General features: G+C 44.5%; 1 protein-coding gene across 9 annotated transcripts; it reads left to right on the forward strand.

The window, feature by feature from the left end:
- The first annotated feature begins 48 nt into the window (after positions 1-48).
- Positions 49-26,535, forward strand: LOC119136904 (phosphodiesterase 4D interacting protein). Of its 9 annotated transcripts, XM_037275735.1 has the most exons (49): positions 49-204; positions 1,406-1,452; positions 1,541-1,608; positions 2,977-3,087; positions 5,581-5,657; positions 6,523-6,646; positions 6,736-6,881; positions 7,229-7,385; positions 7,831-7,884; positions 12,307-12,444; positions 12,509-12,628; positions 12,698-12,790; positions 12,896-13,120; positions 13,196-13,354; positions 13,424-13,525; positions 13,593-13,730; positions 13,805-13,987; positions 14,056-14,250; positions 14,355-14,537; positions 14,606-14,722; positions 14,796-14,867; positions 14,939-15,039; positions 15,131-15,270; positions 16,753-16,865; positions 16,951-17,078; positions 17,150-17,303; positions 17,470-17,626; positions 17,689-17,805; positions 17,919-18,172; positions 18,244-18,458; positions 18,706-18,823; positions 18,898-19,015; positions 19,105-19,153; positions 19,777-20,012; positions 20,083-20,178; positions 20,268-20,429; positions 20,499-20,744; positions 20,818-20,949; positions 21,024-21,140; positions 21,217-21,385; positions 21,453-21,574; positions 21,639-21,875; positions 21,957-22,058; positions 22,194-22,402; positions 22,461-22,604; positions 22,669-22,807; positions 22,938-22,984; positions 23,155-23,230; positions 23,916-26,535. In XM_037275735.1, the coding sequence occupies exons 1-49, from the start codon at positions 164-166 to the stop codon at positions 24,026-24,028; spliced, it is 6,561 nt and encodes a 2,186-aa protein (XP_037131630.1). In that variant the 5' UTR covers positions 49-163; the 3' UTR covers positions 24,029-26,535. The 9 variants fall into 9 exon arrangements, with proteins under 9 accessions (XP_037131630.1, XP_037131626.1, XP_037131625.1 ...); XM_037275731.1 differs by lacking the exons at positions 49-204; positions 1,406-1,452; positions 1,541-1,608; ... (4 more) ...; positions 7,229-7,385; positions 7,831-7,884 and adding an exon at positions 9,935-11,898 and having other exon boundaries at positions 17,692-17,805; XM_037275730.1 differs by lacking the exons at positions 49-204; positions 1,406-1,452; positions 1,541-1,608; ... (4 more) ...; positions 7,229-7,385; positions 7,831-7,884 and adding an exon at positions 9,937-11,898 and having other exon boundaries at positions 14,609-14,722.
- Positions 26,536-26,587: the final 52 nt, after the last annotated feature.

Raw genomic sequence — 26,587 nt, forward strand, 5'->3', positions numbered from 1 at the left:
CACGCACGCACACACCCCCTCCTTCTCCTCCTCCTCCTCCTCTTGCAGACACACGCCACACTGCTCCCTCACCGCTATGAAAAGATAACCGTGGCTCAAGAAGACGCTGTGCTTTAAAGGAGACATGGATCCACATTGATTGCGAAGGAATTTCTGTATTTGTATGGATCGGAGTCCATCGCCGATGTGGGGCGAGTGTAAGAGGTGAGGTGCTTGTATTTGTATTATTATTATTTTATTTGTTTTCAAGATAATGCTGCGCAAATGGGGGGGAAAGGCAGTGCGTGAACGCAGCATGACAATTAGCCAAGATTTATCACATAAGCATGCGACATGTATGGTTAAAGCCAATTGTCCTTTAAAGCGCAGGCCCAGCGGCAACCATCTGCATATTCGTCTTTTTTTCTTTTCTTCTTCTGTCACGTCAATATTGAAAATAGAAGTGTCCATTTGGATTAGGAAAAAAGTAATGGGGGAAAACACAACGGCATAAATGTCATATAAGATATAGGGAAGGATCCACGATGCTAACAAATTAGGAAGCTGAGCATGTGAATTCTTAACATACTGCAGTGTGGCACATTAAAAAAAACAACAAAAAAAAAACAATAGTGGTGTTTCATTGCGATTGTCTGGTTTGAGCACAGCAATGTGGGGAGGTGAATTAGTCTGCTTAACTTTGAGCTCTGGCATGCTGCAACTTGTCTTGTCGTTTTCAGCTGTTTTTAGGAATGTGCCATATATGGATGGGCGCAAGAGCAATTGGGAGCTTTAGGCCTGCCTGGATGGGTAGTATGCCAGGGTCGTGCTGCTTTCATTTTGGTTTATTTTTAGCACAATGCTAGCATGCTAGTTAGCACAGTGGAGTATTGATTTATTTGCAGGCTGCATTGCTTCTCCAATCCCTCCAAATGTTTGGTCTCGAATTTTTTTTTTTTTTGGAGGTAGTAGTACAGATTTACACTTGATGAGTAGGTATATTTTCCAGAGTCCCAACTTTATTTTTATTTTATTTGTTTACTGTCTTGGAAAACTACAATACACCAATTAAGACAACTATTATTCAGCATGCACAGTGTTTCTATATGCAGTAGCTGACAGAACTTTTGAAAATACTTCAAACGGTATCAAACACATGAAGAGGTATAGACATTTGATCTTATGATAAAAATACGGCTCTAAAGTGAAAGTCATTCCAGGTCATAAAGTATCATCCACATCATAAAGCGGATTATCTGGGCAAAAGGTGCCTTTTTTGAAGAAGAATTATAAAACAGTCTGTATTGATTGACTTTTTTTTTTTTCTTTACTAAATAATGCCATTGATATTTCTTCATATTGGCGATGATTTAAGTATTAATCTACAATCCAGGATTTCGTCAATACAATTTATTTTTCTGCACAGTGCTGTGGAGGAGGAAGCATCATCCAAAGTCACAGGCACCGTGACAGGTAGGCCGAACCTGCAATTTTTATATGGACCGCAAAGCTTAAGTATATATATATTTTTTTTTTTCTAACTGTAACCTGTTGTGTGTAGATGTGTGTCGAGACGAAGCAGACAACACTCCTCCTCTTCAGCCTCATACTCTAAAGCAATTTGAACAGGTATATATCGATATATTCCTCAAATATTGCTTTTTTTTTTTCTGGTCCCTTAACATTGTTGGCAGTCATTTGTTGTGATCCGGGACAGTTTTCTCTTTGTTGCTATCTTGTGGTCAAATGTGTGATTACAGGTCCAGCCATACAGTATACAATTTTACTATTTTGGGAAAGTTGAATTGGAGTGTGTTTTCATTGTCATATTTGTGAAGGCCAGCAAAATAACATATTCATACAGTGTACTTGTGTTTGGCAGCTGGCATTATACTCAGAGGTTTACATAATCATTTTGGTGTGTGCATCAAAGGTTGTTGTTTGGCACAATTATTTTTTTTCCCCGATTGTGACTTCACATTTGAACAGAATATATGTGTACACAAAAGTCAACGTTTCATGCGTTAATCCGCCACATGATGTCATCCGAAATCTATGCAGACGCTAACTTTGCTGTCTGACCCATTTTACTCTGAATTATTGATCATTAGCTTGTAATGGGACACTTTAATGGACATGCTCAGTGATCACATCCAGAACAGGAAGTAGTGACGTATCCCCGCGTGTTTAAATAACCTTTTTTCGGATCACTATTAGTCATAACTGAATCTTATTTTATATCAGACTAGAGATTCAGTAGAAAATTGATTTTGTTAAAATTGTTGAAGTGTCTTCTTTAAGGAAAGTGAGGGAGTGGGAGTTTAAGATCAGGGGATGTTTGAGAATAATTGTCAATTTTTTGTATATGTGAATCCCTTTGAGACTTGTTTGTGATTTAGGGCTATATAAATGACTTGACTTGACTTGGATTGAGGAAGCTCAGTCTCCACTATACCTTTATTTCAATATGAAATTTGTTCTCGTGTGTGTCAATGTCAGTTGCTGCTTTTTGCGGGAGGGTGAGACTTCCCATCATATCACAAGTGTCTGCAAACCCGGCGAGTCTCACCCCCCCCCCCTTTCCCCCCTCCCCCTTCCTCCCCTCCACTTCCACCCAATTCCCTTGGCAGTCTGAGATTCCAGGGATGTGCGCTCCTGTAAAATAAGCCCGAATGCCATCCCCTCGCTCCCAGATCACACCATGGAGCTGACACGGATGCATCTATGACCGCTCGGGCCGCACAGATGCTCTCTCGTAGTCTCTGTGTGTGTTATTTATTCGTTTAAAAGTGTGTGATTTTGTCAATGGGGTGTCAGAGGCCCGACAGGGGCGGCATTTGTCAGGACGACCTGCCCGCAAGAGAGGCACACGTCCTTTGAACATGCCGTGACACGGAGAAGGACTTTTAAAAATTATTTCTGACTTGTAACGGACATGTCAAGCCGCGTCGGCGCTTTTTGACGGTCATGTCTAACGGCTACCGCACTTTGTCACAGCACCTGGGCGACCTGAAGAAGGAGAACTTCAGCCTCAAGCTACGCATCTACTTCCTGGAGGAGAGAATTCAGCAGAAGTACGAGGAGAGCAGTGAAGATGTCTATCGAACGGTGAGTATGGAAATGTACCTTGTCCTGCTACTGAGATTGTCGCACAAAAAAAAAAGAAAAAAACGTTGGTGGGATCAATTTCCAGTTTGTTGACTCAGCTGACCTGCTCATCAATACCTGTGTTGTTTTTCGGAATGTTGTTATTGTGAACAATGTTAAGGTTTCATTTTTTATTGCATTTTTATAAGGTTTATTTTTTTATGCAAATTTCTGTCAAGGTACATTTTACTATGGCAAATATGGAGGCACGGTGCCAAATAGCCTTAGTTTTTTGTTCAGTAATAAATTAAATTAAATTCAGGTATGAAAGATTGTTTGGTCTTGAGAGGTGTGTGTTGCAACAGTGTTTTTTTTTTATATCCTTTGGTTGTTTAATGAATGAATTTCCTTCGGGATTCATGAATGAATATCCTTCTGGATCAATAAAGAATCTATTTGCGATGACCAGCATATTTTCTTTTTTTTTTTCTTTAGCTTTTTCATACTTTTGATCAGCTAAATTGCAACTGGTATTTTTCTGGCTGCTTAGATCGACATGAATAGATTTAATATGAGGTTTGCTTTATGAGAAACACAAATTTCAGTTTAGGGCTTTTTGTTTCGCTTTTGTCTGCAGCGTCATTAGGTTGCGTAGGTGTACCTAATGTTGTGTCTTAATGTCCTATCTCATAAATCTCCGAATGAAATATTTTCTGGATCAATGCAATGTGCTATTATACACTGTATGGATGATATGGATGATTTTTTGTTGTTGTTGTTGTGGCGTGTTTTAGCAATGTTTTAAGTACTTCTGCTTAATTACCGTAAATTTCGGACTATAAGCCGTGACTTTTTTTGCAAATTTTGAACCCTGAATCACGAGTTTTAGCTGGTGCGGCTTATAGTCCGGTGCGGCTTATAGTTCGAAAATCACGGTATATCATTATTTCTCATGATTATTTTAATTCTATCCTTATTTCTCAAGATTATTTTCGAAAATGGAAAATGTCTTTTAGATTCAGCCTTGAGTCTTTCCCTATGAGTGCATACCAGATTGAATGTCAATTTGGATCTTTTTATCTTCACAGTTTAATCGCTTAGTGATTGGCGGCTAAGCTGCTCTGCGTTGTTGCTGTTGGTAGGACGTCAAGAGCGAGGGCTAGCTGCCCACTGTCTAAACATTTCCGTGAAACCCAGCACAGCCTAGGTGGTACATAGCGATCCCTCTGGAAGCTTTGATACGCTATTTTTAACCCGAGTAAAATGCACATGCATGAGAGTCAGTCTGACAGGAGACATTGTGTGTTTGTCTTATTGATTTGACGACCTGTGAGCAAAATAGTCGTTAGCGTCCTCTTACAAAATCCATCTCTCTGACTGTGAGAATGTAGAATTTTGCTAGCATTTTGTGAGTGTAGTCTCGTCACTCTGTGCCTGTTTTATTCGAGGACTTTGTTGCTGAGGGCTGAATGGCCAACAGGGGCTAAAATAGCAGGTGTACCCTGACGCTCGTCTATATATAGAGCTGTTTTGAAGGCTTGAGCCGTGATGTTGACACACGGTACACAAAATACACATTCCTCTCATCGGTGTGTTATTATTCATCATCAGTGCTGAGGTGACTCATTATATAATAGGAATATTAGTAATTATCTTGTGAATGATTTAGACACGCCTAACTGAGAATTCCCCCCCAAAAATGTCAGAAGGACATGATGAATCTTATAAAAGTTAGGTCATTCTCAAGGTGCTACTGAATTTGTAATTATTATTATATTGTATTATTTTTATATTGTATATTACATCATATATATAATATTATATGTCTTACTTAGCAAGAGACCAAGTTGCTTTGTTATAAAGTCAGTTTCCACTCTGATAATAAAATAAATGACTGGTTGTGTTTTATTAGCTTAGCAAATATTTTGTGACGTATGAGGCCACTGTCTTGACTTGACTTTCTGCTCTCCTGTACATTCTTGCATACTAGACTTCTGGAGCATATTCCACACTGATGACATCAGGCCCACTCCTTTTCTTAGTTTGCTTGCCTTGCTAGACCAGCACCACCTAGTGTTCAAAATAGTAAGCTTGATGCATTTGTGACGGGCCGGTAAAAACCGAGCTGCGGGCTGGATATGGCCCGTGGGGCGCACTTTGGACACCATTGGTGTGCAGAAACACACACTATGGCAGGTAAACAGACTGAAGACTTTAACCTTTGCCCACCAGAGACTGCTCTAAATATAGCAACTTTGAAGGTTCTGAATTGATGATACAAAACACCCACAAGATCGGTTTCACTCTGCAGATAAAGAGATTAGGAAGTGATCTCAAGCCAGCTTTAGGTAGCCAACCTTAGATTTAGAAGATTTACAGATATGGTCACATGCTAATGCTAAGATACATCTGAGATACAACAACAAACTTTAGTCGTGGTATAATAATCCAGTAAATAATTCCCAATAAAGATTTAATGAAGAGAATTGGCAGCTTTGTTTTTGTTTGTTGCAGAACATCGAGCTGAAGGTGGAAATAGAGAGCTTGAAGCAGGAGCTCCAAGAAAAACAGCAGCTTCTGGACAAAGCTCTGTAAGTTTACACTCATTCCATTCCTGTAAACTGCATATATTTCATGTTATTAAGTAAAAAATGTGTACATTAAAGGGAATCAATTCATTTTAATTTCAATAATAATAATAATAATAATAATGCTTGCAATGCCATAAAAAAATTCTTGGATGCAAAGAGCTGTCTCATAAAATGCCCAGTTTTTTAAATTGTGATTTTGCACACATGGTTATGCTCCATATTGGTCATGTATGCTCAGTGAGTGAAGACCCTCCATTCAACATATGAGTCGCAGACTTTGAGATGTAGGCATTACTTAGACGGGTTGAAAATATCCAAGTTATCCGAGCTGTCGCATGTGCTGGAGTGAGCCAAGTATGAATGCAGACAAAGTTCTAGTTTGGGACGCAGTGGCGACATTGTGGCGTGTGCCATTCTGGGGACAGGAATTCTGGGAGCGTTGCAATGACGGACAACGTGAGGTAAACAGATGCTCGCACCCCGTTGCGTTTCTGAGCAAACATGAGAGATAAAAATAAAAACATGTGTCAAGGCAGCACATTTTTAAAATGGTTGTTTTGTAGTATTCATCAAACTATGGATGTTGTACTGAGACCACCATTAGATTCTGCTGGTGTGCCTAATGAAGTGTCCACTTTCGGCTGTATAAAAATAAACATTTAGGTATATCTTGGCATGACCCAATACAAGTTAAACACGACGGACGGGTGGGTCGACTTGATTAATATTAGCTCAGCTATAAGTGGAGCGGTGTTGGCTCGCCCTTTTAAAGCAAATGATGTCATCATAAAACTAAAACTTCCATTATGCCCACGTTGAAATATGCGGCCTTCGAAATGACAATCCCGTCTTTATCTTTTGACAGCACAACAGCAGAGTGCTTGACCAACAACAATGAGGAAGAGGTGCAGAGACGCTGTCACGAGAGGCAGCAGGAGATCGAACAAATGCAGCAAGTGCTCGAGACCAAGATACAGTTCTTGCAGGAAGTCTGTTAGCGTCCTCACATCGCCATCACATACGACACAGTTCTATTCACCCAGCGGCTCCTTCTGCGTGTACATTTTTTCTTTTCTAGGAGGCCCAGTTAGCACGCAATGAGGCAGTAAGGTCTGTCTCCTTAACTGGGTCACACTCCCACAATTGCAACCTTTCCCAAGATGCCACTATGGAAGATGCCGCTGTGGATGAGAGGCCTCACAATGTCAACGCCAATAAAGACAGGTAAAAAGAAAAGGAAGACATTCACAGGGGTATCGTAGAGGCTTGAAATTCTTACTTGACAGTGAGGAAAACATGACATACATAATTCTTAAGTCCTATGGGGTCCAAACATATTTCAGGGGGGAGGCAGTGCCCCCGTGGCCCCCCCCCCCTTCTAGCTCTGCCATTGTTCCCAGGTACTATTCTGGATAGGGCTAAACAATCGTGGAAATTTTATTGTTTATGTAATTTTTTAATTTCTTGCAATTCATACCCAAGTCTAGAAAAGACTTTGAGACCATCCATGATCATCTAGTAAAGTATTTTCGATTTTTTTGAATAAAAACAATGCCTCTGTGTGTGTTCAGAATTATCGAGGAGCTGACAAAAGAGCTTCATTCTAAGGAGGCCCTCATCACAGAGCTGAGCGGGGAAAGGACGACTCTCACGCATCGGGTTGGGGAGCTGGAGGGCCAGGTTCACGAGCTGTCGTCTTCTCTACTCCAGAAGGACAAAGATGTGGAGGTACCTTTTAAAACACTCATGTACACTATTAACACGACAAACTGCGTCAATCCTTTAAGATACCAAGAACACGTCACAAATATTGTCACGAACCTTCTAATGTTACCGCATTCCACTTGTCCACGGAATTTCTTCTCGACAGACTTCTCCAGTGGAAAGGAGCTCCTGAAGCAGCACATGTCACATTCCTCAATCTAATTTAAACAGCTGATCATGTAGGCCAGAAGAGTTGTTTCAGCACACGGAGAACTTTTTAAACAAACACACATTGACATAAACGGTTGGTCACAAATTGTGTGGCTTTTATTCTAATTATTTTTTTATTTCTGTGAATCTTCTTAAAGAAGTGGGAGGACGCAATGTGGTCATTTCTATCCATGCATTTGTAGTTATTGATGCTTGTCCATGAGATGCATACTTTAGCGTCATCTTCTCTTACATGCAGTTCTATCAGGAGGAACTCGGTCATGAGAGGCTGCGCATCGAACAGGAAATGCAGGTATGTCAAACTAATATGTACCAAAATAAGTGCAAGTAAAATGACTCCATTTCTTGATATTTTGTAAGTAAACTAGTCTTTGCAGCAATAGACAATTCAGGATCTACTCGTTATTACAGTGAGCTTTAATATGTTGTCTCTCACACAATTGTTTGTTTTCAAACTTGGAATTTAACTATCAAATCCATTTAGTGGGGTTTAATGCAAAATACCTGCCTAGTCAAATGTTCACATTGAATGCACGAGTGCAAGATCACTGCTAAAGATCATGCTAAAATTACCGTATTTTCCGGACTATAAGGCGCACCTAAAAACCTAAAATTTTCTCAAAAGCCGACAGTGCGCCTTATAGTCCGGTGCGCCTTATATATGGACCAAATTCCTAAATTTAAACTGGCCCGAAGCATTGTGTCATGAAATCAATCATAAGTGGCCCGCTGAAGACTATGAATCATGAATCAAAAAGACTATGGATCATTATTTTGTGATTATAAAGTAATTTCTTGCGTCTGAAGTTGAAATAAAAAAGATAAAATGGAGAATGATTTGATTTGGATTAAAAATCTGACATGATGCATTAACGGTGCGCCTTATAGTCCGGTGCGCCTTATATAAGGACAAAGTTTTAAAATGGGCCATTCATTGAAGGGGCGCCTTTTAGTCCGGTGCGCCTTATAGTCCGGAAAATACGGTAGTCAACTTTAAAATGAGAACAATTTGGTTGCGTAGAACCAATGGTTACAATACGGTCCAAAGTTTTCTGTTCTAACCTTGTCAATGTCAGCATGAGTTACATAAGTCCAACAGAGTGGAGAGTTCTGTTTACAGAGATAAAAAGAGTTCGTGTGTGTGTTTGTGTGTAAGCATTCCAATGTGGTGCCCTCTGTCATATGCATGCTGGCATCTCGCACTCTCGGAGTTCACCAACTCTGGTTTCAAGTCAGCCTGTCGATAGATCAGGTTGACTCCTGAAGACGTGAGCCAGACATACGCTGATATCGAGTTGATGTGCTTCCAGACTGACACTCACCACAAGAGCTCTTAATTTGTTCCCCAGACACCTCAGCCATTTAGATCCCAATCTATGGCAGAGAGGAGGGAGTATCGTGCGTATCACTTCCACTGTTGCCAGGCAAGAGAGGCTGGACAGAACTATTAGTACATTATTTGGATTTACTTCTATGCAGCTGCTCCAATACAAATCCAAACAGATTTGATTATGTAACACCACAGCATTTACCCTTCAGATAATGAACTTGAGAAGGACATCATGTCAAATCTTCCCTGCAGGAGATTTAAGTTACTAAATTAACAGGACAAATGATTCCTCTGAGGATTTTCCCTGCATGTTTTTGCAAAAGTCACAGCATGACAGTGGTGTGACCATCTGCTTGAATGCTAGCCAAAATTGGCAAATGAATTACAGATTCCTGAGAAAGACCTTGTTGTTTGACTACTACACTCACATCTTGTTGATAGATCTGCTCTAGGCAACAAGAAATACACAAACTGGTGATGAAATAATGGCTGACTGTCACAATACATTGCTGGCATAGATTGAATAATATTTTACATGACCCAATTAGGTGAAATTGGATAAATGGATAATTAACATGCACGATGGTTCGGATGCAAAGTCATTTTCGATGTTACTATGAATTAAATATGAAAGTGATGTGCTAGGCTTTTTACACCTCACTTTAATTTCACGTCATCGATGCAGTAATACAATTTAATGCAGACATTGCAGTTGGGTGTGATTTTTAAATTTCTAGAGCGTTACTAATGTTATTCGGGAGTTCACGCAAGTCAGTCAAGCGAGAAGAGCTCTGCTCACTGAGCAAGAGGAAGTCGCCCACACAAAGGGGAACACGCCGCTGTCTATTTCCTGCTAACCCGAAGACAGACAAATATCTCACGACCCTACATAGTTTTTTTATTTATAATAAAGGCGGTGTACTTTAATGTTGGTACATATATTTTTTCGTTATATGAAAACAAAGTAAGCAGTGTGTTGGCCACCGACTTGAAACCCCCTTCTTTGTGTAAATGGTACACTCCGATGCTGCGAGCCTGGTTCAGCCTGCCTCCTCGTTATCTCCCCGGAAGATCTCAGGCAGAGCGTAGCACCTGACCATCGCGGTAACACACGGCAGTAAAACGAGGGAAACATCGCTCCCTTCGCTCGCCAAAGCCCTCCACTAACTGGGAATACAGCTCCGGACTGCCTTTGTCTGCGTTGTGTCCGCATTGAAAGCGACGGTGGGACAGTCGAGATGAAGTCGGTGGCGGCGCAGCGGCTCGTGACTGTCGGCTGAATGAATGGTGCAGAGGAGCGAACTGGCTGGATTACCTAGCAACGCTTGTTTGAATTAAATATCTAGTCGAAATATGGTGATATTTTTGATACTACGTCACCACGCCTGTTGCCATGGACCATTAACACCTGACGGAGAAGACGCACCTGGTTTTATTGTAATGGCTAACTAGACGCTCGTATTTCTTGTCAAGCCAGGTTAACTATAGTGAAAGGTGTTCTGTAAAACTGCCTGTTGGTCATAATTTATACGTTAGCGTAGTATAACTGCTCATAAAGGAACAAAATGAGCGACAGCTTTATCAGTGCTGGTGCACAAACAAAAGAGAGAATAATATGGAGAGCATAATGCACTTTTGTGCGCACAACCGCTCATAAGGGAGAGAAAGGCAGCTTGTTCAATGTTGGACAACAAAATGAAAGACATATGTCGTATCTGTGGACGGGATCTCTACGGCAACCAGCGCCGGTGGATCTTCCACCCGGCCACCAAGCTCAACCTGCAGGTTCTGCTGTCACACGCTCTCGGCCAGGAGCTGGCGCGGGACGGCCGCGGGGAGTTCGCCTGCTCCAAATGCGCCTTCATGCTGGACCGCATGTACCGCTTTGACACGGTGATAGCCCGCGTGGAGGCCCTCTCCATCGAGAGGCTTCAGAGGCTCCTGCAAGAGAAACATCGGCTCAGGCAGTGTATCGGTGGATTGTACAGGAAGACAAACTCGCTAGAGAGCACCACGACTTCTGCGGATGAAGGGGAAGCAGCAGGAGATGGGATGGTGGATATTTCAGGCCTCACCCATGCAAAGTACTGTGCTCTTCTTCAGGAGGACCTAGTCTATTCTTTGTATGAATCCTGGGCTGACGACAGCACGGATTGCCACCATCACCACCACCCTCAGTCTTCGGCTGGGCCAGGGTCAGATTTGGCGGGGCCTCACCGTTGTATGCCCACCACTCCTAGGAGATGCCGGGGTTGTTCCCATTGGCGTGTGGCAGACTCTGACTATGAAGCTGTTTGTAAGGTGCCCAGGAAGCTTGCACGGAGTACCTCTTGTGGCCCCTCAACCAGATATTCCGCCAGCTTCATTGGAGGCAGCGGTGCAGAATTAGAGGAAAAAGGAAACGGGGAGGAACCAGATGAACCGCCATCCTCTCTGACTCTAGTTCCTGCTTCTCAGGATGTGTCAAGGACTTCAGATAGTGACCAAACGCTAGCAGGAAGAGTCAGCTCCAGCCCTTCAATAGCATCCTTGGAGACAACTGAGGACTGCATTCAGCATGAGGTCACCAGAGATGAACTGTTGAACTCTCCCAAAGAGCCAATGGATGACCGGCTATCTGACACCCACCCCGACAGAGCTCCACATGGCCAATCATCTCCTGGACCAAGCCTCTCTCTGGCTCTCTGTTTGCTACAGAATTATGCTGTTCATCGTCCGGTCCAAAGCAAAGGCAGTAAACTTCCGGTGTTGCTTCGACGGAGCAGCAATCATGGAAGGTTGGACTTATCCGATCCAATTCTAGAGCTAACCTTCGGAACTCCAGATGGTGAACGATACCAACACATGGCAACACCTGAGCTGGAAGCCCCCTCGATCCAACCGAATGTTGGGTCGGACCATGTCCTTAACCGGAGTAATATAGAAGACATTCCGGAGGATGTTTATTTCGAGTGTCCGCCACCAAAGCCACACCAGGTATAAAGCCTTGGCGAGCACAATTGGAAATATCTATCCAGCCCACACAGCAGGCAGCCAGAGGATGTCGGCCATTGTGGATTGTCTTAAGTGAAAGACTACATTGAGTTAGCAGTCAGCAAGCTTCCAGCCACGCCATGGCCCAATTACATGCAGCAAAAGGGGCATTGTCATTTTAAGGCACATGATTTTTTTTTTTTTCTCTCCCCTCACATGTAAAACTGAGACAGTGGCCCAACCATTGGCCTAATTTCACCCACTGCCCTTAAGGCAAAGCCACCCACCCGCATGTGGGTTATGTAAACATAATAGCTGTACTCATGCATGTAGTCAAGTAGATCTCAGACCCAAGGACCCGCTTCTGAAAGCTTTTGAAATCTGTTATAATACTTATGATGTTTCTTGCAGAACCTTGTGGAGGAGCAGCAAAGCCAGTTGAACCAATACGAGTGTGCTGCCGGTCAATGTGTCAGCGAGTTGCAGAAGGCCCAAATGCAGGTGGAGTCCCTGCAAGCCAGAATCCACGAGAGTGATTCCAACAATATGGTAAGACAAATTCGGAGACATATAACTGAGCAAGACTGACTGAAATGTCTGCTTCCACGTGTAGAAACTTCAGGAGAAGCTGAACGAGATGGAATGTGAGCTTCGTTCCCTCCGCCAGGCTTCTCAGAGTCAGGAGAGAACCATCCAGGACCTCACAGAATCCATCGGCACCAAAGACACTGAGGTGAGCATCTTGGAATGGAATGGATTTGATTTATGCGTGCACTCTAATCGCTATCATTTCTGCCTCAAGGCTCAGGAGCTGTACCAGTTGATCGAGGGGCAGAATGTCACATTATACAAGCTGCGAGAGATGGCCCACCATAATCAACTCGCACAAACCAAGGTGAGATGTTAGGTATGATGGATAAATCAACAAACGGCTAGAAAACACAAAAAAAAAAAAATATTTGCATGATGGAGAGTAACATCTTGCCAATTCCCTCTTCAGTCTCTAGAGGGCGTCAGTGAGTCGGCAATGCTCTCCCAGCTGCAGGGAGAGCTGGTGGCAGTGCAGAGCTCCCTGTTCTCTTTGGGTCTGGATTTGGAGGCCAGCCAGAGGAGTCTCAGACAGAGTCAGAGACAAGGTGAGGATCTGGCTCGCTTCAAAGACCGACTGAATGCTGACCTCCAGGAGGCGCTGCAGCACAGGGAAGAGACTGAAAAACACAATCAGGTTTGTGGCTGTTTAAAAAGTCGAGTGTATGTGCGATTCAACCAGTGAAATGATGATATCTACTCTTTGCTCCAGGACTTGTGTTGCATGCTTCAGAAAACCCGCGCCGGGCTGCAGGTTAAAGAAGAAGCCCTAAAGGAAGCCGAGGCAGAGCGACTCGCCGTGATACGAGAAAAAGACCGAAGCATCGCACAGCTCCGTCACTCCCTGCAGGATAAGGAGCGACACTTACAGGTAAGCCCTCACACGTGACATCATACATCCTCCACATAAACGTACGTATTATCAAAACTTATTTTGTAGGAGTACTCTGAGATGTTGGAGACACCAGGAAGCTCCAAACCAAGGGATGCGCTTCTTGAGAAATTACGAGAGCGAATTAAAGACCGGGACAAAGCGCTGGAGGTAGGATGCCTCTCGTACCTGGCAATATAAATGTGTATGATGCTTAACCTTCTGCTTCCCTCTGCAGCGCTCCATCGATGACAAGTTCCGCTGTCTGGATGAACGTGAGGGTCAAGTGAGGACGCTGCAGCTGGCGCTAAGGGAAAAAGACCGAGACCTGGACAGGCTCCGCTGCATCCTGTCCAACAACGAGGAGACCATCACGGTACACTTGAGCTGCGAGGTTGATCTTGCGTGTATGTCTACACTTGTGATAAGCAGAGTGTGCGCCTGTTTTAGAGTCTGGACGCTCTGGTGCGAGGGAAAGAGCTGGAACTGGAGCAGGCGGCCGAGGCCTACAGGAACCTCCAGTGGCTGAAGCAGCAGAGTGAGGAGAAGGAGAGGAGCGCTTTGAGGGAGAAGGACACAATCATCGGCCAACTACAAGCAGCGCTTCAGGCTCGCAGCAAAGAAACACAGGTCGCAAACACGTACGGCTTCTCGAGCTTCACGAGAACAAAGCTCACCGAGCATCTTTTCTGTGTGCGCAGGATCTGACGGCAGCCCTCGTCGGCAGAGTTCAGGCCGGCGCCGCCAAGGTGGTGGAGGAGCTGAAGGCTCGGCTCCAGCTGAAGGAGAAGCTCTTCCAGGAGCTGCTGTCGGACCGCAGCCGCCAATCAAGTGAACACCAAACACGGGTGTCGGAACTACTCAACACCCTCGGTGCCAAAGACCAGTACCTGCAGGTACCACATTTATGAGAGTTTTGTTTGTTGTGGTGTACAATTGATGTTCCATTTTAGGTTCATCGCCCAAAATATCTCCAACATGACTGTTTTGTGCATCTCAGGACAATTCGTACAGGCTGTCCTTGGTGATAAGCGAGCGCACGGGTCAGCTGCAGGAGGTGCGCAAGCAGCTGTCGCAGAGAGACCAAGAGCTGTGCGAGCTGAGACGGGACAAAGAGAGGGAGACGGGCGGGGATGTGCAGCATCTGCAAGGTCTTCTCCGAGAAAAAGAAGCCTTTATCAAGGTAGCCCCTTTTCAGTGATTTTGTTGTGTTCCTCTGCAAAGCATTTACTGTGTTTTGTGGTTCATCAGGAGATGATGCACAACCAAGAGGAAGTTATGATGCAGTCGTCCACAGAGAGCGAGGCGGAAGTGAAGGCACTCCAGGAAGAGCTGCAATTATTGCTGAAGAAGGAGAAGGAAGCCCAGGTACACATGTGGATGGCGAGTTTTTTTTTTGTCCATTTTTTAAAATTTTTTTTTTTGAATCCACTCCTTGCAGAAAGAGCTCGCTACTCTGCGTTCATCTTTTGCCGCTCAGCAAGCAAAGGGAGCTGCGACAGCTTGTACCGAAGTATGTGCTTGCTTCATTCACACCATTTGCTCACAATCAAGTCTCATTCGTTTGTGTCCGTAACAAATCAGCACGTGCTGGAGCAGCTCGTCTCCGAGTACCGTCAGCTGAACGGTGCCCTCAAGGCCGAGAAGAGATTATACCAGAATCTCGTTCACGCCAACAGTGACAGGTAGGCAGCGTAAAATTAGGTGGAAACAAGAACTTTCTTCCTTTCTTGCCTACTTTTCATGCAATGTCCAACTCTGCTTTCCGCTCAACAGCTCCAATGAAGTCCTGGCCCTCCACACTCAACTGGATTCGGTTCAGGCTCTTCGCGGACAGCTGGAGGAGGTCCTGGGCCGGATTCAGAACATGGCCCTCGACCTGGAACGGGCCACTAAAAGGCAGCCTGACTTAGGAGGTGGGAACGGTCAGGGTCGAGCCTCTGGGGGCACCATCGCAAATGTTGTTTGGTGTGATGAAGAAAACTAAAAAGTCGTGCTCGTAGATCAAAACATCCAGACGCAACATAATCAAAGAACACTAACCACAATGAAGTCTTGCTTATTAATATACTTAATGGTGTTGTGAGTATGTTTGATATGGTTTTAAAAAAAAAAAAAAAAATGCCTGCATTATTTTGCTTGTCAGTGTGCTAACTGTTCTCTTTTGCCATGTTTCACCAAAGTCACTCTTCCAGCCTTTGAGCCGCAGTCACATTTTCTTCGAGTCTAGCGGAGAAAGCGAAGCCCATGCCTTACACATACAGCGCAACATCTGTCAGTTCTTAGACGTCACCTTGTTGTCTTCAAGTAGTAGTTCACACCCGCAAACAAACTCCCTCCTCAAAAAAAAAAAGAATAAAAGATTCCTCCTGAACTTCTGTAGTCAACTTTAGAGTCGTCACACGCCAAGGAACACAAGGTAACAAAGGTTAATGATATATTTCCAGTTAAATCCATCCTGGAAGCTCTTATCTCTCCTCAGACATTCTTTGTCAATACTTTTGTATTTCAAATGCAACAAAATAAATATGTGCTGTTTTTCTCTGTTTAAGAGGAGTTCTTCTCTTTATGGATTTCTCTTTCTTGTGTTTATGGGAAGAATATTGAAAAGATCCCAACAATTCAACAACCCCGGTTACTATTTCCTATCAATACAATTCCACAACCCTCAACAAACATTTGATTGTTAAACGCAAGCACACATGATATTGTCACATTCTTTCTTTGTCCTATTGGCATGCGTTCCACGTCTGCATGACTGTTATTCCCCAAACACCCCAATAAAAATCACCAAATGAGCAATGTGGTCACACTATAAGTATGCCAAAGTTCAAATACTGTTGCTCAGCCCTCATCTTACAGTCCAAAAGCAAAATAAACACCCTAAATGATGCCACTTAATGCTGACACGACATTAACCAACCACATACTTATGCACGCCCACTTCTAATTTTACAAAACACATTTATTCATTTAACCTCTACATTTTGATACAGCCTTTGGATCTCATTGGATTATGCAAATGCACCTAAACATGTGGCCACTGATTATTTGTCACTGCACAGAAATGTGTCCACACCAGTCCAAACAAAGTCTTCTTACTGCCACCTCATACAATCTAAAACTGTATTTTTCAGAATGGCCACGGTTTTCAGTAACACACCACTAGTTTGCTTTTGCTCCACCCCAATTGTGTTTTTGGCCAGCTGGAAAGAGATGACATAACATTTCCCCCCACCGCCCTGTGACTCCACGTCAGAGCGGAGCTGTGTTAGCGTACACAATGAGTAGAAAAGATGTGCAACATTTTCCAAAATAAAAGGAAGAGGAGTGACTTTGGATATAAAAAAAAAAAAATACATATAGTCGCTGTCTAAATGCGGTTGCTGTGTTTCCAGATGTAAGCTCCGAAGACGAGGAAGGAGATGATGAAGACTGCAGCGGCGATGAGTTCACAGACAGCATAGAGGAGGACGACAAAGTCACATCTGCAAGTTTGTCTTCCAGTCAGGTTGGATTTTCTCTTCCATATCCATTAATAGCACCTTAACTTCCATGACTGGGATTTTAATAACAACAAAAATGTGTTTGTTTAGACCCAAACAGCCCATGGACATGAAGAGTCCGAATTTCCGAGGACTAGCCAACAGACGGTTGAACTGGAGCTAAAAGAAATACAGTCCGAGCTCGAGCGGGAGGGATTCACCTCGGTGACCCAGATGAGGTGCAGTGACGGCTCCCTCCGTTGTTTTTCCTCTCAGTTTGATGCTAACGTCGCGCTATGTTGGCTAAAAGGAGCACACTGCAGAGGCTTCGGAAGGAGAACCAGTTCCTAAAAGAACATCACGGGAGCCTTCATCGGGGAGAGGAAGACGATGATACTGAGGAGGAGGAAGACTACATGGATGATGATGATGATGAGGGGGTTACATCTTCAGAGCCTGTCAAGGTAAAATAATGTTTATTAAAAAGACAGCATGGTGGAGTAGTGGTTAGCATTAATGTTCTGGGTTTGAATCCTGGCTCAAGTGTGGAATCTCCAAACCAAAAATGTTTTGAGAAATGTTCCAATCAAATAAGAAAATGAGAATTTTTCTGTGACATTCCTGTCGCAGGGGTTCGAGCCAGCGGGTGGCGTTAGCGAGCCAGGTCTCAGTGAGCATTCGGCCCGCCTTTGTTCGGAGAACCGAGAGCTGCAGGAGAGGCTGATGGTGTCCGAAGCCACGGTTCACGCTCAGGCCGAGCAACTGAAGGACTACAGGGACCTGCTCAGTGAGTGTGGTCGGAGTTGAAATTATTTGTGCGGTAAATTGAAAGTTTGCTTGTTTCTGCAGCAGAGACGTCCGTGCAGCAGGCCAGTAAGCAGGTGCAAGTGGATCTGCAGGATTTGGGCTATGAGACTTGTGGACGTAGTGAAAATGAAGCTGAGAGGGAGGACGCCAGCAGCCCAGGTGATGCCTCAAACACACACACACACTGCGTGAACACACAAAACAGGAATGATGTTAGATTGAAAATAATCCCACAGCCTTTAGAAACCTAAAATACCTTTTCTCGTCCTCAGAATTTGACGACCTCGAGATGTGCACGTCGTTGTCTCATCAACAAGAAGAGAGCTTGGGAGGTGACTGGTACAAAGCCAGTAGAAGCAGCCGTACCAATGAAATTGGGGATGAGTCAGCTCTGCATCATCTAGTCCAGGATCTGCGCTCCCAGCTGACCCGTTGCCACAAAGTAATCCGTGGCCTTCAGATGCGTGTTCGCTCCCTGTCCACCACAAGCGACTATGCCTCCAGCCTGGAGCGGACGCCACGCAAGGTATTGCCAAATCAACTTTGTTTTTTTTTACTGCAAAATGATCCCTCAACCCGCAACTTTCTGTTTTGAAGGTAAACTGGGCTTTTGAAATGTCACCTGCCCACGAGGGCGTGGAGGAGGATGAAGGCTGGATGTCCGACACCCAAGCGACTCCACCTGGATCCAAGCCCAGTCGCGAGCTGCAAGAGCTCATTGCACGTGTCGCAACCTTGGAGGCCCAATTGAAGAGCTCCAAGCTGGAAGGGAAGAGCCAAACAGAGGAGGAGAAATGTACCACGTGGCCTGGGTAAGTTTAAACGCATCTCTACCAAACTATTTCAATGGGTAGGTTCAGCTTCCTGCCACCTTGAACAGAATAGAAACTATTTGTATGCTCTCTGAAATGACCCAAGATTCCACAAGATGGCGCCAAAGCACCGTTCAACTATTTTAGTTTAGCCAACTTTTACCAATGGAAATATAAAATGATCAGCAAAACCTTACAGGCGTGTCTAACAATCTTGTGACCTCTTCTCCTCATCCTCCTTTTGCAGGAAATACAACTCTCTCATCCAAGCCCAAGCTCGCGAGCTCTCCCACCTGAGGCAGAGGATCAGAGAGGGTGAAGGAATCTCCCATATCCTCACCCAGCATCTGGGTGACACCACCAAGGTTCTTCAAAGTAACACGGATCACTTGTCAAAATTTCCCTTTGCAACTTTTTTTTTTCCTCTTTTACCTCTCAGGCCTTTGAGGAGCTTCTGCGGGCCAACGACGTCGACTACTACACGGGGCAAAGCTTTCGAGGGCAGCTTTCACAAAGTACCGCCTTGGCTCAGAGACTGCTCACCAAGCTCACCGGACGTAAGGCGTGCCCTCAGCTCCTTTGTTGTCATTCTATAAATTTTTTTTTTTTTTTGGCCAACGTCCATCCTGTGCCTTTCCTGATTTAGGAGCGGAAAGCCCCGTTGACAAAACAGGCCACGAGTTGCTCGCCCTGCAGTAAGTCATCTTAATTTGCTTGACTGAGTTAGATATTTATCTCACAAGTTTAAGGATAGTATAATTCCTTTAATTCTTTTTTTTTTTTTTTTTAACTATTTGAAAAATGAATGGATGGGTTGGATGAGAAGTGACAGATGGTGGTCACTAATCCACTGCAGCAAGTAGCGTGGATCCTTTTCTGTTAAGATGATTTGGCTATAAAGACTGCTGCTGTTAAGCGGCTCAGTGCCGCTGAAGAGAGGAAGCGCTCCCATATCTTGTATATTTTTTTGTGTTTATTTGTATCAGTCGTCTGTAAACGTCTGGGATTAATTAGTAGAAGCAAACACTGTCGACGTATTTTTTTCCTTTTGGATTTTACTGAGGCTCAAATGGCTCCGCTGTGGAAATCACAGATTTCGAAGAGCTGTCCGATATACAGGAACTCGCTTTGGTCTTTTTCTATGAACAATGGCCGAGGTCGATCCAAAGAGATATGGCTCATTAGGATGCTGCATCAACAACTTAAACAGTAAGGAAGGAATCTGTTGCTAGGTGACTTTGAAGCTGTGGAAGGAAATGCAAAAATGCTTTTGAGTCGAGATGAATGCCACGTCTTATTTTATTCCCAACACTTGCAGGCTGAGCAAGGAGCTTCAGCAAAAAGATCAAATCATCGAATCTTTGCACAACAAGCTGCAGCAGCGCCCCGAGACACCATCCAGCTGCCAAGCCCTCTCGGAGACCACCGACCCGTCAGACAGGACTTCCTTGGTGTCCGATGAAAGTCAAACCAATGAAGACCTGGATCTGTGTTCTGATTTGGACGCGAGAGATTACCAGGAACAGGAACAGCGGCTACAATCCGATCACGATGGTAACTGAACCTTTGTACGCTATTTTCCTTTGTCTCTCTGTTTTGTCTTTCATCTTCCATCATCTTTCAGCCCATCCTTCTATCCCTCCTCCTCGTGGACCCCTCAAATCTTCCTTCAGCTGTCCTGGAACGCTTTCTGGGGGTTTAACCAGTCCGTCCTTGAGAGGTAGCGGATTCATGGGCTGGAAAAATCCCCCACCCATCCCGTCCTAGTTTCATTTCTGTCTCTTTACTTTCTGTCATTCTCCCACCCAGCCCCTCTCGGCATTCCTTTCTCCTCGTCCCTCCCTCCATCTCGTGACCTCGATGTCCGGGGTACAGAGTTCACATATGAAGCCCACCCTCGGGCCCTGTCCGTGATGGCTGTTCACCCAGAACTGGACACACTGTACAAACAGATGAATGAGCAGATAAGGGGTGAGGGGATGCTGGCTGGGAGTTTGTGTCACCTTCTTTTTGCTTACACAGTCATAATTTTGTTGACAGGATTCCCGGAGACTTCCGGCAAGCCTCTGTTCGCTCTCTCGCCCGGTGCCCTCAACCAGTGCGACCTTTCAGGCTACAACCATCATGCCTTTCAACAGTACCAGCTGGGCGGCATTCCAGAGGGTCACTCGCATAAGTCGGACTCGGGAATGATGACAGGAGGAGGGACTTTTTGGGACAACATGACACAGTCTATGGGGAACTATTCTGGAATCCCTGGACCGATCTTAGAAAACAGCCAGACAGGTAAATTTGTGTGTCTTGAGGTTCGTTCAAGAGGGACTAGCACACCTTTGCTGAGATGATGTGTTGTTTTCAGGCCCGAATGTAATTGGAGAACATCTACGGGAGGTGCGATGTCTCCGCCAGCGCCTGGAAGAGTCCATTAGGACCAACGAGAGGCTCCGACAGCAGCTGGAGGAAAAATTGGCAAACCCTGGGCGGGATGGAGGTGCTACAGCTCACTTCACCTCAAACCGGAAATGTTTGAAGTGTTCCTTAATCTGTTTCTGTTGTGTTGATCAGGAGCACCAACAAACATCTACATTCAGGGGCTGGACACAGTCACACATCTGTCCAACGAAATCCGAGTCCTGACAGACGAGAACTTGAATCTGCAGTCACGTCTACAAGCCAGTACAGGTAAAACCCATCTTGGAATGTTTTTCGTCAGGCCGAGAGTGGATGATTTTTTCTTTTTTTTTTTGGGGTCACTCAGACTCGTGCGAGGAGCTGATCGCAGCACGTGCCCGCCTCAAGCAAGCCGAGCTGGAGGCGGAGCAGTGGAAGGAGGAGTTAAGACGACTTCAGACGCACAGTGAGGAGCAGGGACAGCAGATCCTCGCCTTGAGGCAGGAGAGGCAAGCCGGCCAGGAGAGGATCAACAGGTCTGTGCAGGCAAAAAGCTTTGGGGGAATTTTTTTTTTAACGGTAATTGATTATGTGCGTCCTCAGAGCGCAGCACGAGTCGTCACTCCTGCAGCAGCAGTTGAGCGAGAGCAGAGAGCTCATCCACTCCCTGCAGTCCGAACTGCATGTGTACGATCGCGTGTGCTCCAGTTCCAAATCCAACAAAGGTTTGTCTCATGACACTCTCACAACTGTCATTTTTGGACAAATAAATAAATAAAATACTTTTAGGCTTCTTGTGCGAGGCCACCGGCCTGCCCGTGGAGTTGGGCGAGCTACTGAGTGAGGTGAGGAGTCTGCGGGCCCAGCTGCAGAGCGGCGTTCAGGAGAGCAGCGCCCTCAAGCAGCTGGAGCTCCACAAGCAGCTGGAGCAGAAGCTGGGCGGCGGCTCCCCTCGCACGCCGGCGCTGTCGGCCTTGAGCGCTAGCCCTCAGAGGGAGAACGTCTACAAGCGACAGCTGCTCCACGGTAAAAAAAAAAAAAAAGGCGGGGATTCACTGTCCAACTTCGGTGTGATGTGTGTCCAAGCCCGGTATGTGTGCTCCGCAGACCCGGCCCCTTCTCCACCTGTCAGGGACATTGGTCTCTTTAACTGTGGGTCTCCCTGCCCCCCCTACTCGGACCTGGATGACAACCATAGCGCCGCCAACGGTGTGACTTTTAACTTCATCACATGACTGTGGCTTCACTTGTTTGGTTCTAATGTGCTTTGTGAGCACTTTGCTTGAATCGCTGCTAAGCTTCCCAAACTGGAATGAAAGAAATGTTCTTGTATTTGCACCACAGACCCTCTTGACCCTCACACCGAGCTGGAAGGTGACGCCCCCGATGGCTCTTTCGCTAACCGCTACGGCCGCCACGCCGTGGGTCACGTGGATGACTTCAACGCTCTGCAGCAACAAGTCCTCGAAGGTCGCAGCATCGTGCAACGCATGGAGACGGCATTGAGCGATCTGTCGCCGTTGGGAGCCAACCAGAAACAGAGCAGTGAGCTGGTGAGTTGCTTTTCTGACCAAGGCACATATTTTAGACCAACGATATCTTATTATGCAGTTTTTGGAGTATGGCAATGCCAAAAGTCTCTTGGCCAACACCAAGACCCTGAGGCAGATTTTGGAGGAGGCGGCTTCACTACTGAAAATGTTTTGGAGGGCGGCGCTACCCAGCACTGACGCCTCCATCCCGAACCTGAAGAAGGTTTGCACCAACAGCGTAATGGAAATTCACATTTTTTATGTATTCACATGCGCTTTGAACACAGGAGCAGTCGATGCAAGAGGAGATTTTGTCCCTCAAGCTACGCGTGTCTGAGCAGGAGGAGCTTCTGAAGGGGATGATTCAAAGACTGAGGAGCACCAGTCGCACCAAGGAGAACATGGAGCATTTCATTGTGAACCAGCGTAAGTCACGCTTGAAGAAGAGATGACCAAATTTGGCAAGAGCGGAGGAGAGAGAGCACGGAAAATGATGCTATGCTACCACATGGGTTCCTTGGTGGAGGTAATAAACAAACTCCTCTTGTTTTTACAGTGTCAAGGACTCGTGATGTTTTGAAGAAAGCAAGGACAAACTTGGAGGTAAAAAAAGAAGGAAATGTCATTTTTAATGATGTGACTCGTTCGTCCCCAGGCCAAATCAGACTTTGTACCAGGATTTTGTCCTGTTTTCTCTTTAGTCTTAAATGTGATTCCATCACTTGTCGTTTGTGTGTCCCTTCGTCTCTGTCACTGCACGTGAACACCTCCAGAAGAACGAGCTGAGACTTTCCTCTCTAAGCTCCTCCTCTTCCTCTCCCTATGCCGGTAATTGTCTTGCCCAAAAAGGTAGAGGCTGCCCCGGATGTTGATTTTGGTTTTTGGATGGGCAGCTTTTTCACCTTGTGCATTTGTGGTTTGCAATCACGCCAACATCAACGCTTTGACATTTTATAGACTCCACCCCCATTTAATCATTTGTGTAAACCATCCATCCATTTTTGTGTAGAACATGCCTTCATCAGGGTCAAGGGTGAACTGGATGTCATTTATTAGTGGACCTAACATGCACGTTACACATTGCACACTTTAAATTCAAAGTTAAATTTATTTATTATTATTATTTTATTTTTTTTTTAATTTTGTGCTTTACTAAATAATTCACCTCACGTTTTTTTGTACTTTGTGTATAACTTTAAAAGGCCACAAGATGGCGCCAAAGCCATGCTCCAGTGAGACTAATGATGTTGAAATGATCCATCTTGACTGAGTTCAGTAGGTCAGGGAGGACCTGGGTTGTCTTTGGGGCATGTGCATGGGAGACATGCACTTATGATCTTTTTTTTTTTTCCAAATATCATCAATTGCAATACAAAATGGCATGCTTGGATGAGTTTGCAGTGGAATAACCCCCATCACCATTTTTTCTAATTCACGTGACTTTTGGGACATATGTAGTCACAATATTTTTTTGTTCCCCCCCCCCCCCGGTGCTGTGTTCAATTTCATTGAAAACCTTTTCTCCTACTTGCAGCTAAGGAGCCAGGAGGCGGTACCCGAAAGCAACCTGCTGATGTCCCTCGCCTGAGGACCGCCTACGTCGAAGCCCCTGCGGCCAGGAAGCGCACCAGCCAATGCTTGCTGTAAACCACCAAACAACCAGCCTCAACGCTGTGACCTCGATATTTAAAATCAAGAGCCCCCCCTCCCCACTTCTCTTAACCTCTGTCTCCAACCAGGCCTTAGCAAAGTCCTTTTAGCCTCGCCAGCCCCCAAACATGCAGTTAATGTTCTTTGAGTGTAACTGCCAGCAGTGTGTATGACAGAAGGTGTGTGAAATGTGTCCCTGGTGGATTCAGTGACAAGCCGGATGGAGCGGCTTGAAGACGCCCCCAAATGGAGGGTCTTCTTCCGAGAGCCTATGGAGGGAAAAAGGTGTTTTGTGCATGTAAGAATGAGGTCTGTGAGAGGAACACGCATATACACCGTCGTTTGGGGCACTTGGATATGTTTTTGTTTTTATAAAGAAAAGCATTTATCTAAATGACTTCTGATTGGTTGTTTATCCTCTGGTGGGGTGTTTTTTTTGCTACTCTAAAGGCACAAGATGGGCTCAGACAGAGTTGACTAATGCAAAGTCCCCCTTTAATTTGATATTTAAAATAATGCTTTTCTTAAAAAGAAATTTAAGATATTTGCAAGTGACCCAATTTTTGAGCTGCGGTGTATATGTGCGGTGTGTGTGATCCAGGAAAGTTCACTCAAAGAAAACAATCTGTGATTCCATCGATCACCAGATATTTCGATTTGAAAATGAAAAATCTTACTCACTGACATTCACAATGTATTAGTCGAGATAATGGAGGAATGTAGGCCGTTTGGATCAGCGACGTGCGGTTAGGGGATGCAGGTGAGGCACGACAAGTAAAAAAATAATAATGACAAACTGAATATTAATATTCGTCCAGTGAGCTTTAGTTTTGACTAATTATGAACATTTCTAAAGTCAAATTTGCTGAAATTTCATATTTCCTGTTCCAATACAAAGGTGAAACGCTTTGTTTTGCTGATGGGACATAAAACTGCAGTAAAAAGGAACAGGTTGCGGCAAATAGTACTCTGCCGCACCGAAGGGGGCGTACGTGAGCCAACGGGTGATTAATGCTGCCCCATTTGTTGCTTGTAGAGGTAGACGAGACAGCTGTCACAAACTAAGCACAGATCTGTTATTTTGCATTATGGTGCTAAAAGTAAAGTAGTCTGAAGTAAGCGAGGCGTTTTTGGGATTTGATGATAAAAGTAGCTCAAACATAGGACGGAGCTGCTGTGATTGGATCCGTGCTGGCCAAAATTAAAGAAAAGGTGCCGAAACTAAAGGGAAATAAGATGTACTTTTACAAAAAAGTAACCGAGGTTTTGTGGCCCATGGACTTCGTCTACAAATAAAGGTAAGACCACAATTGCGTAGAATGCTATTGAGATAAGAAATAACCAAGAAATAATCAGTAGCCAATTGAATGCAAAACTCTTAAGGGTATATTTGTAAATCTGACATTTTTAAAGAGTATGTGCCTCACCAACCACATCCCTCACCGCACGTCACTGGGCTGGATTATTTTGTGATTTATTTTATCCTTTCTGCATCCAATGAGTCCGTCAATGAGTCGTAGACACCAGCAATTGGTTCAATATTTTGTTACCAGCTTCCATTCTTAAGTGTGGAAGCGTCGTGATTTGGCATTTCTAACATGCATGTTTGCTGAATGTGAGGTTGAAGTGCCGCAAAATAAGAAGCTGACGTACGAGCATGTGCAATAATGCAGTGACTTGAAGCTGGAGTGTCGCATGATCACAATTTTGTTTGTTCTTACAATCAACTTATTTATATGGGACGGGAGATTGCCATTACTTGCCAAAGTTTGAACTTCAACTTGCCTTAACCATGTGAATGAGGAATTATTAGCCTATCGGGATATAGAAGGCTTCTATAGAAGCACGTCAAACTGGTTTGGTTTGTTCCCGATTGTGCAACATATTAACAGTTTTGGACCAAAACCAATGAAAGTGGATTTTCACCAAAAGGCCTCATGCCGTTTTGTGTTTCTATATTTTGACATTCTCATGGTCATGTTATAGATGACGCAAACTTTGGCAGTGCTACTGGTGGGATCATTCTGTACATTTTCTTTTTGTGTTTGACGCTTGTACATGTGCCATTCATGCTGTAAATAACCTTTTTTATGTGCGCGGGTGCTTGAATAAACATGCATTTGCTTTGTGCAAAATTGAGCTTAGCCGTGCGGTAACTTGACATCTTTTAAATGGACGTTGTATTTCAACGTGTGTTCTCGCCTTGATGCTACTGAACACATTTTTGTCTGTCCACGCATAAATATTATGGCTTTGCTTGACTTTAAATTGAAAGCTTCATTGGGGGGGGGGGGGGGGAGCCTTATTGTTAAAGAACGGAATCAAAGCAGTCAGTCTTGAGTTTTGAATGTACAGTACTGCTTTAAATGTGGCTGGAAAGAAGCTTAGATTTGCAAAACGAACACAAGCGGAACCAGTCTCTGATGACAATGTGTGTTGTGTTGTCAAAAAGTATTTAGCGCTTAAAGATTTTGGAACCGAACCAATAAAATGTTTAAAAAAAAAAAAGACCACTGTGTCTACAATGCATGTTTTTAAAACACAATAATTGTCGAG

This window comes from Syngnathus acus, chromosome 17 (genome assembly GCF_901709675.1).
Source record: "Syngnathus acus chromosome 17, fSynAcu1.2, whole genome shotgun sequence".
In the NCBI taxonomy this organism is placed as follows: domain Eukaryota; kingdom Metazoa; phylum Chordata; class Actinopteri; order Syngnathiformes; family Syngnathidae; genus Syngnathus; species Syngnathus acus.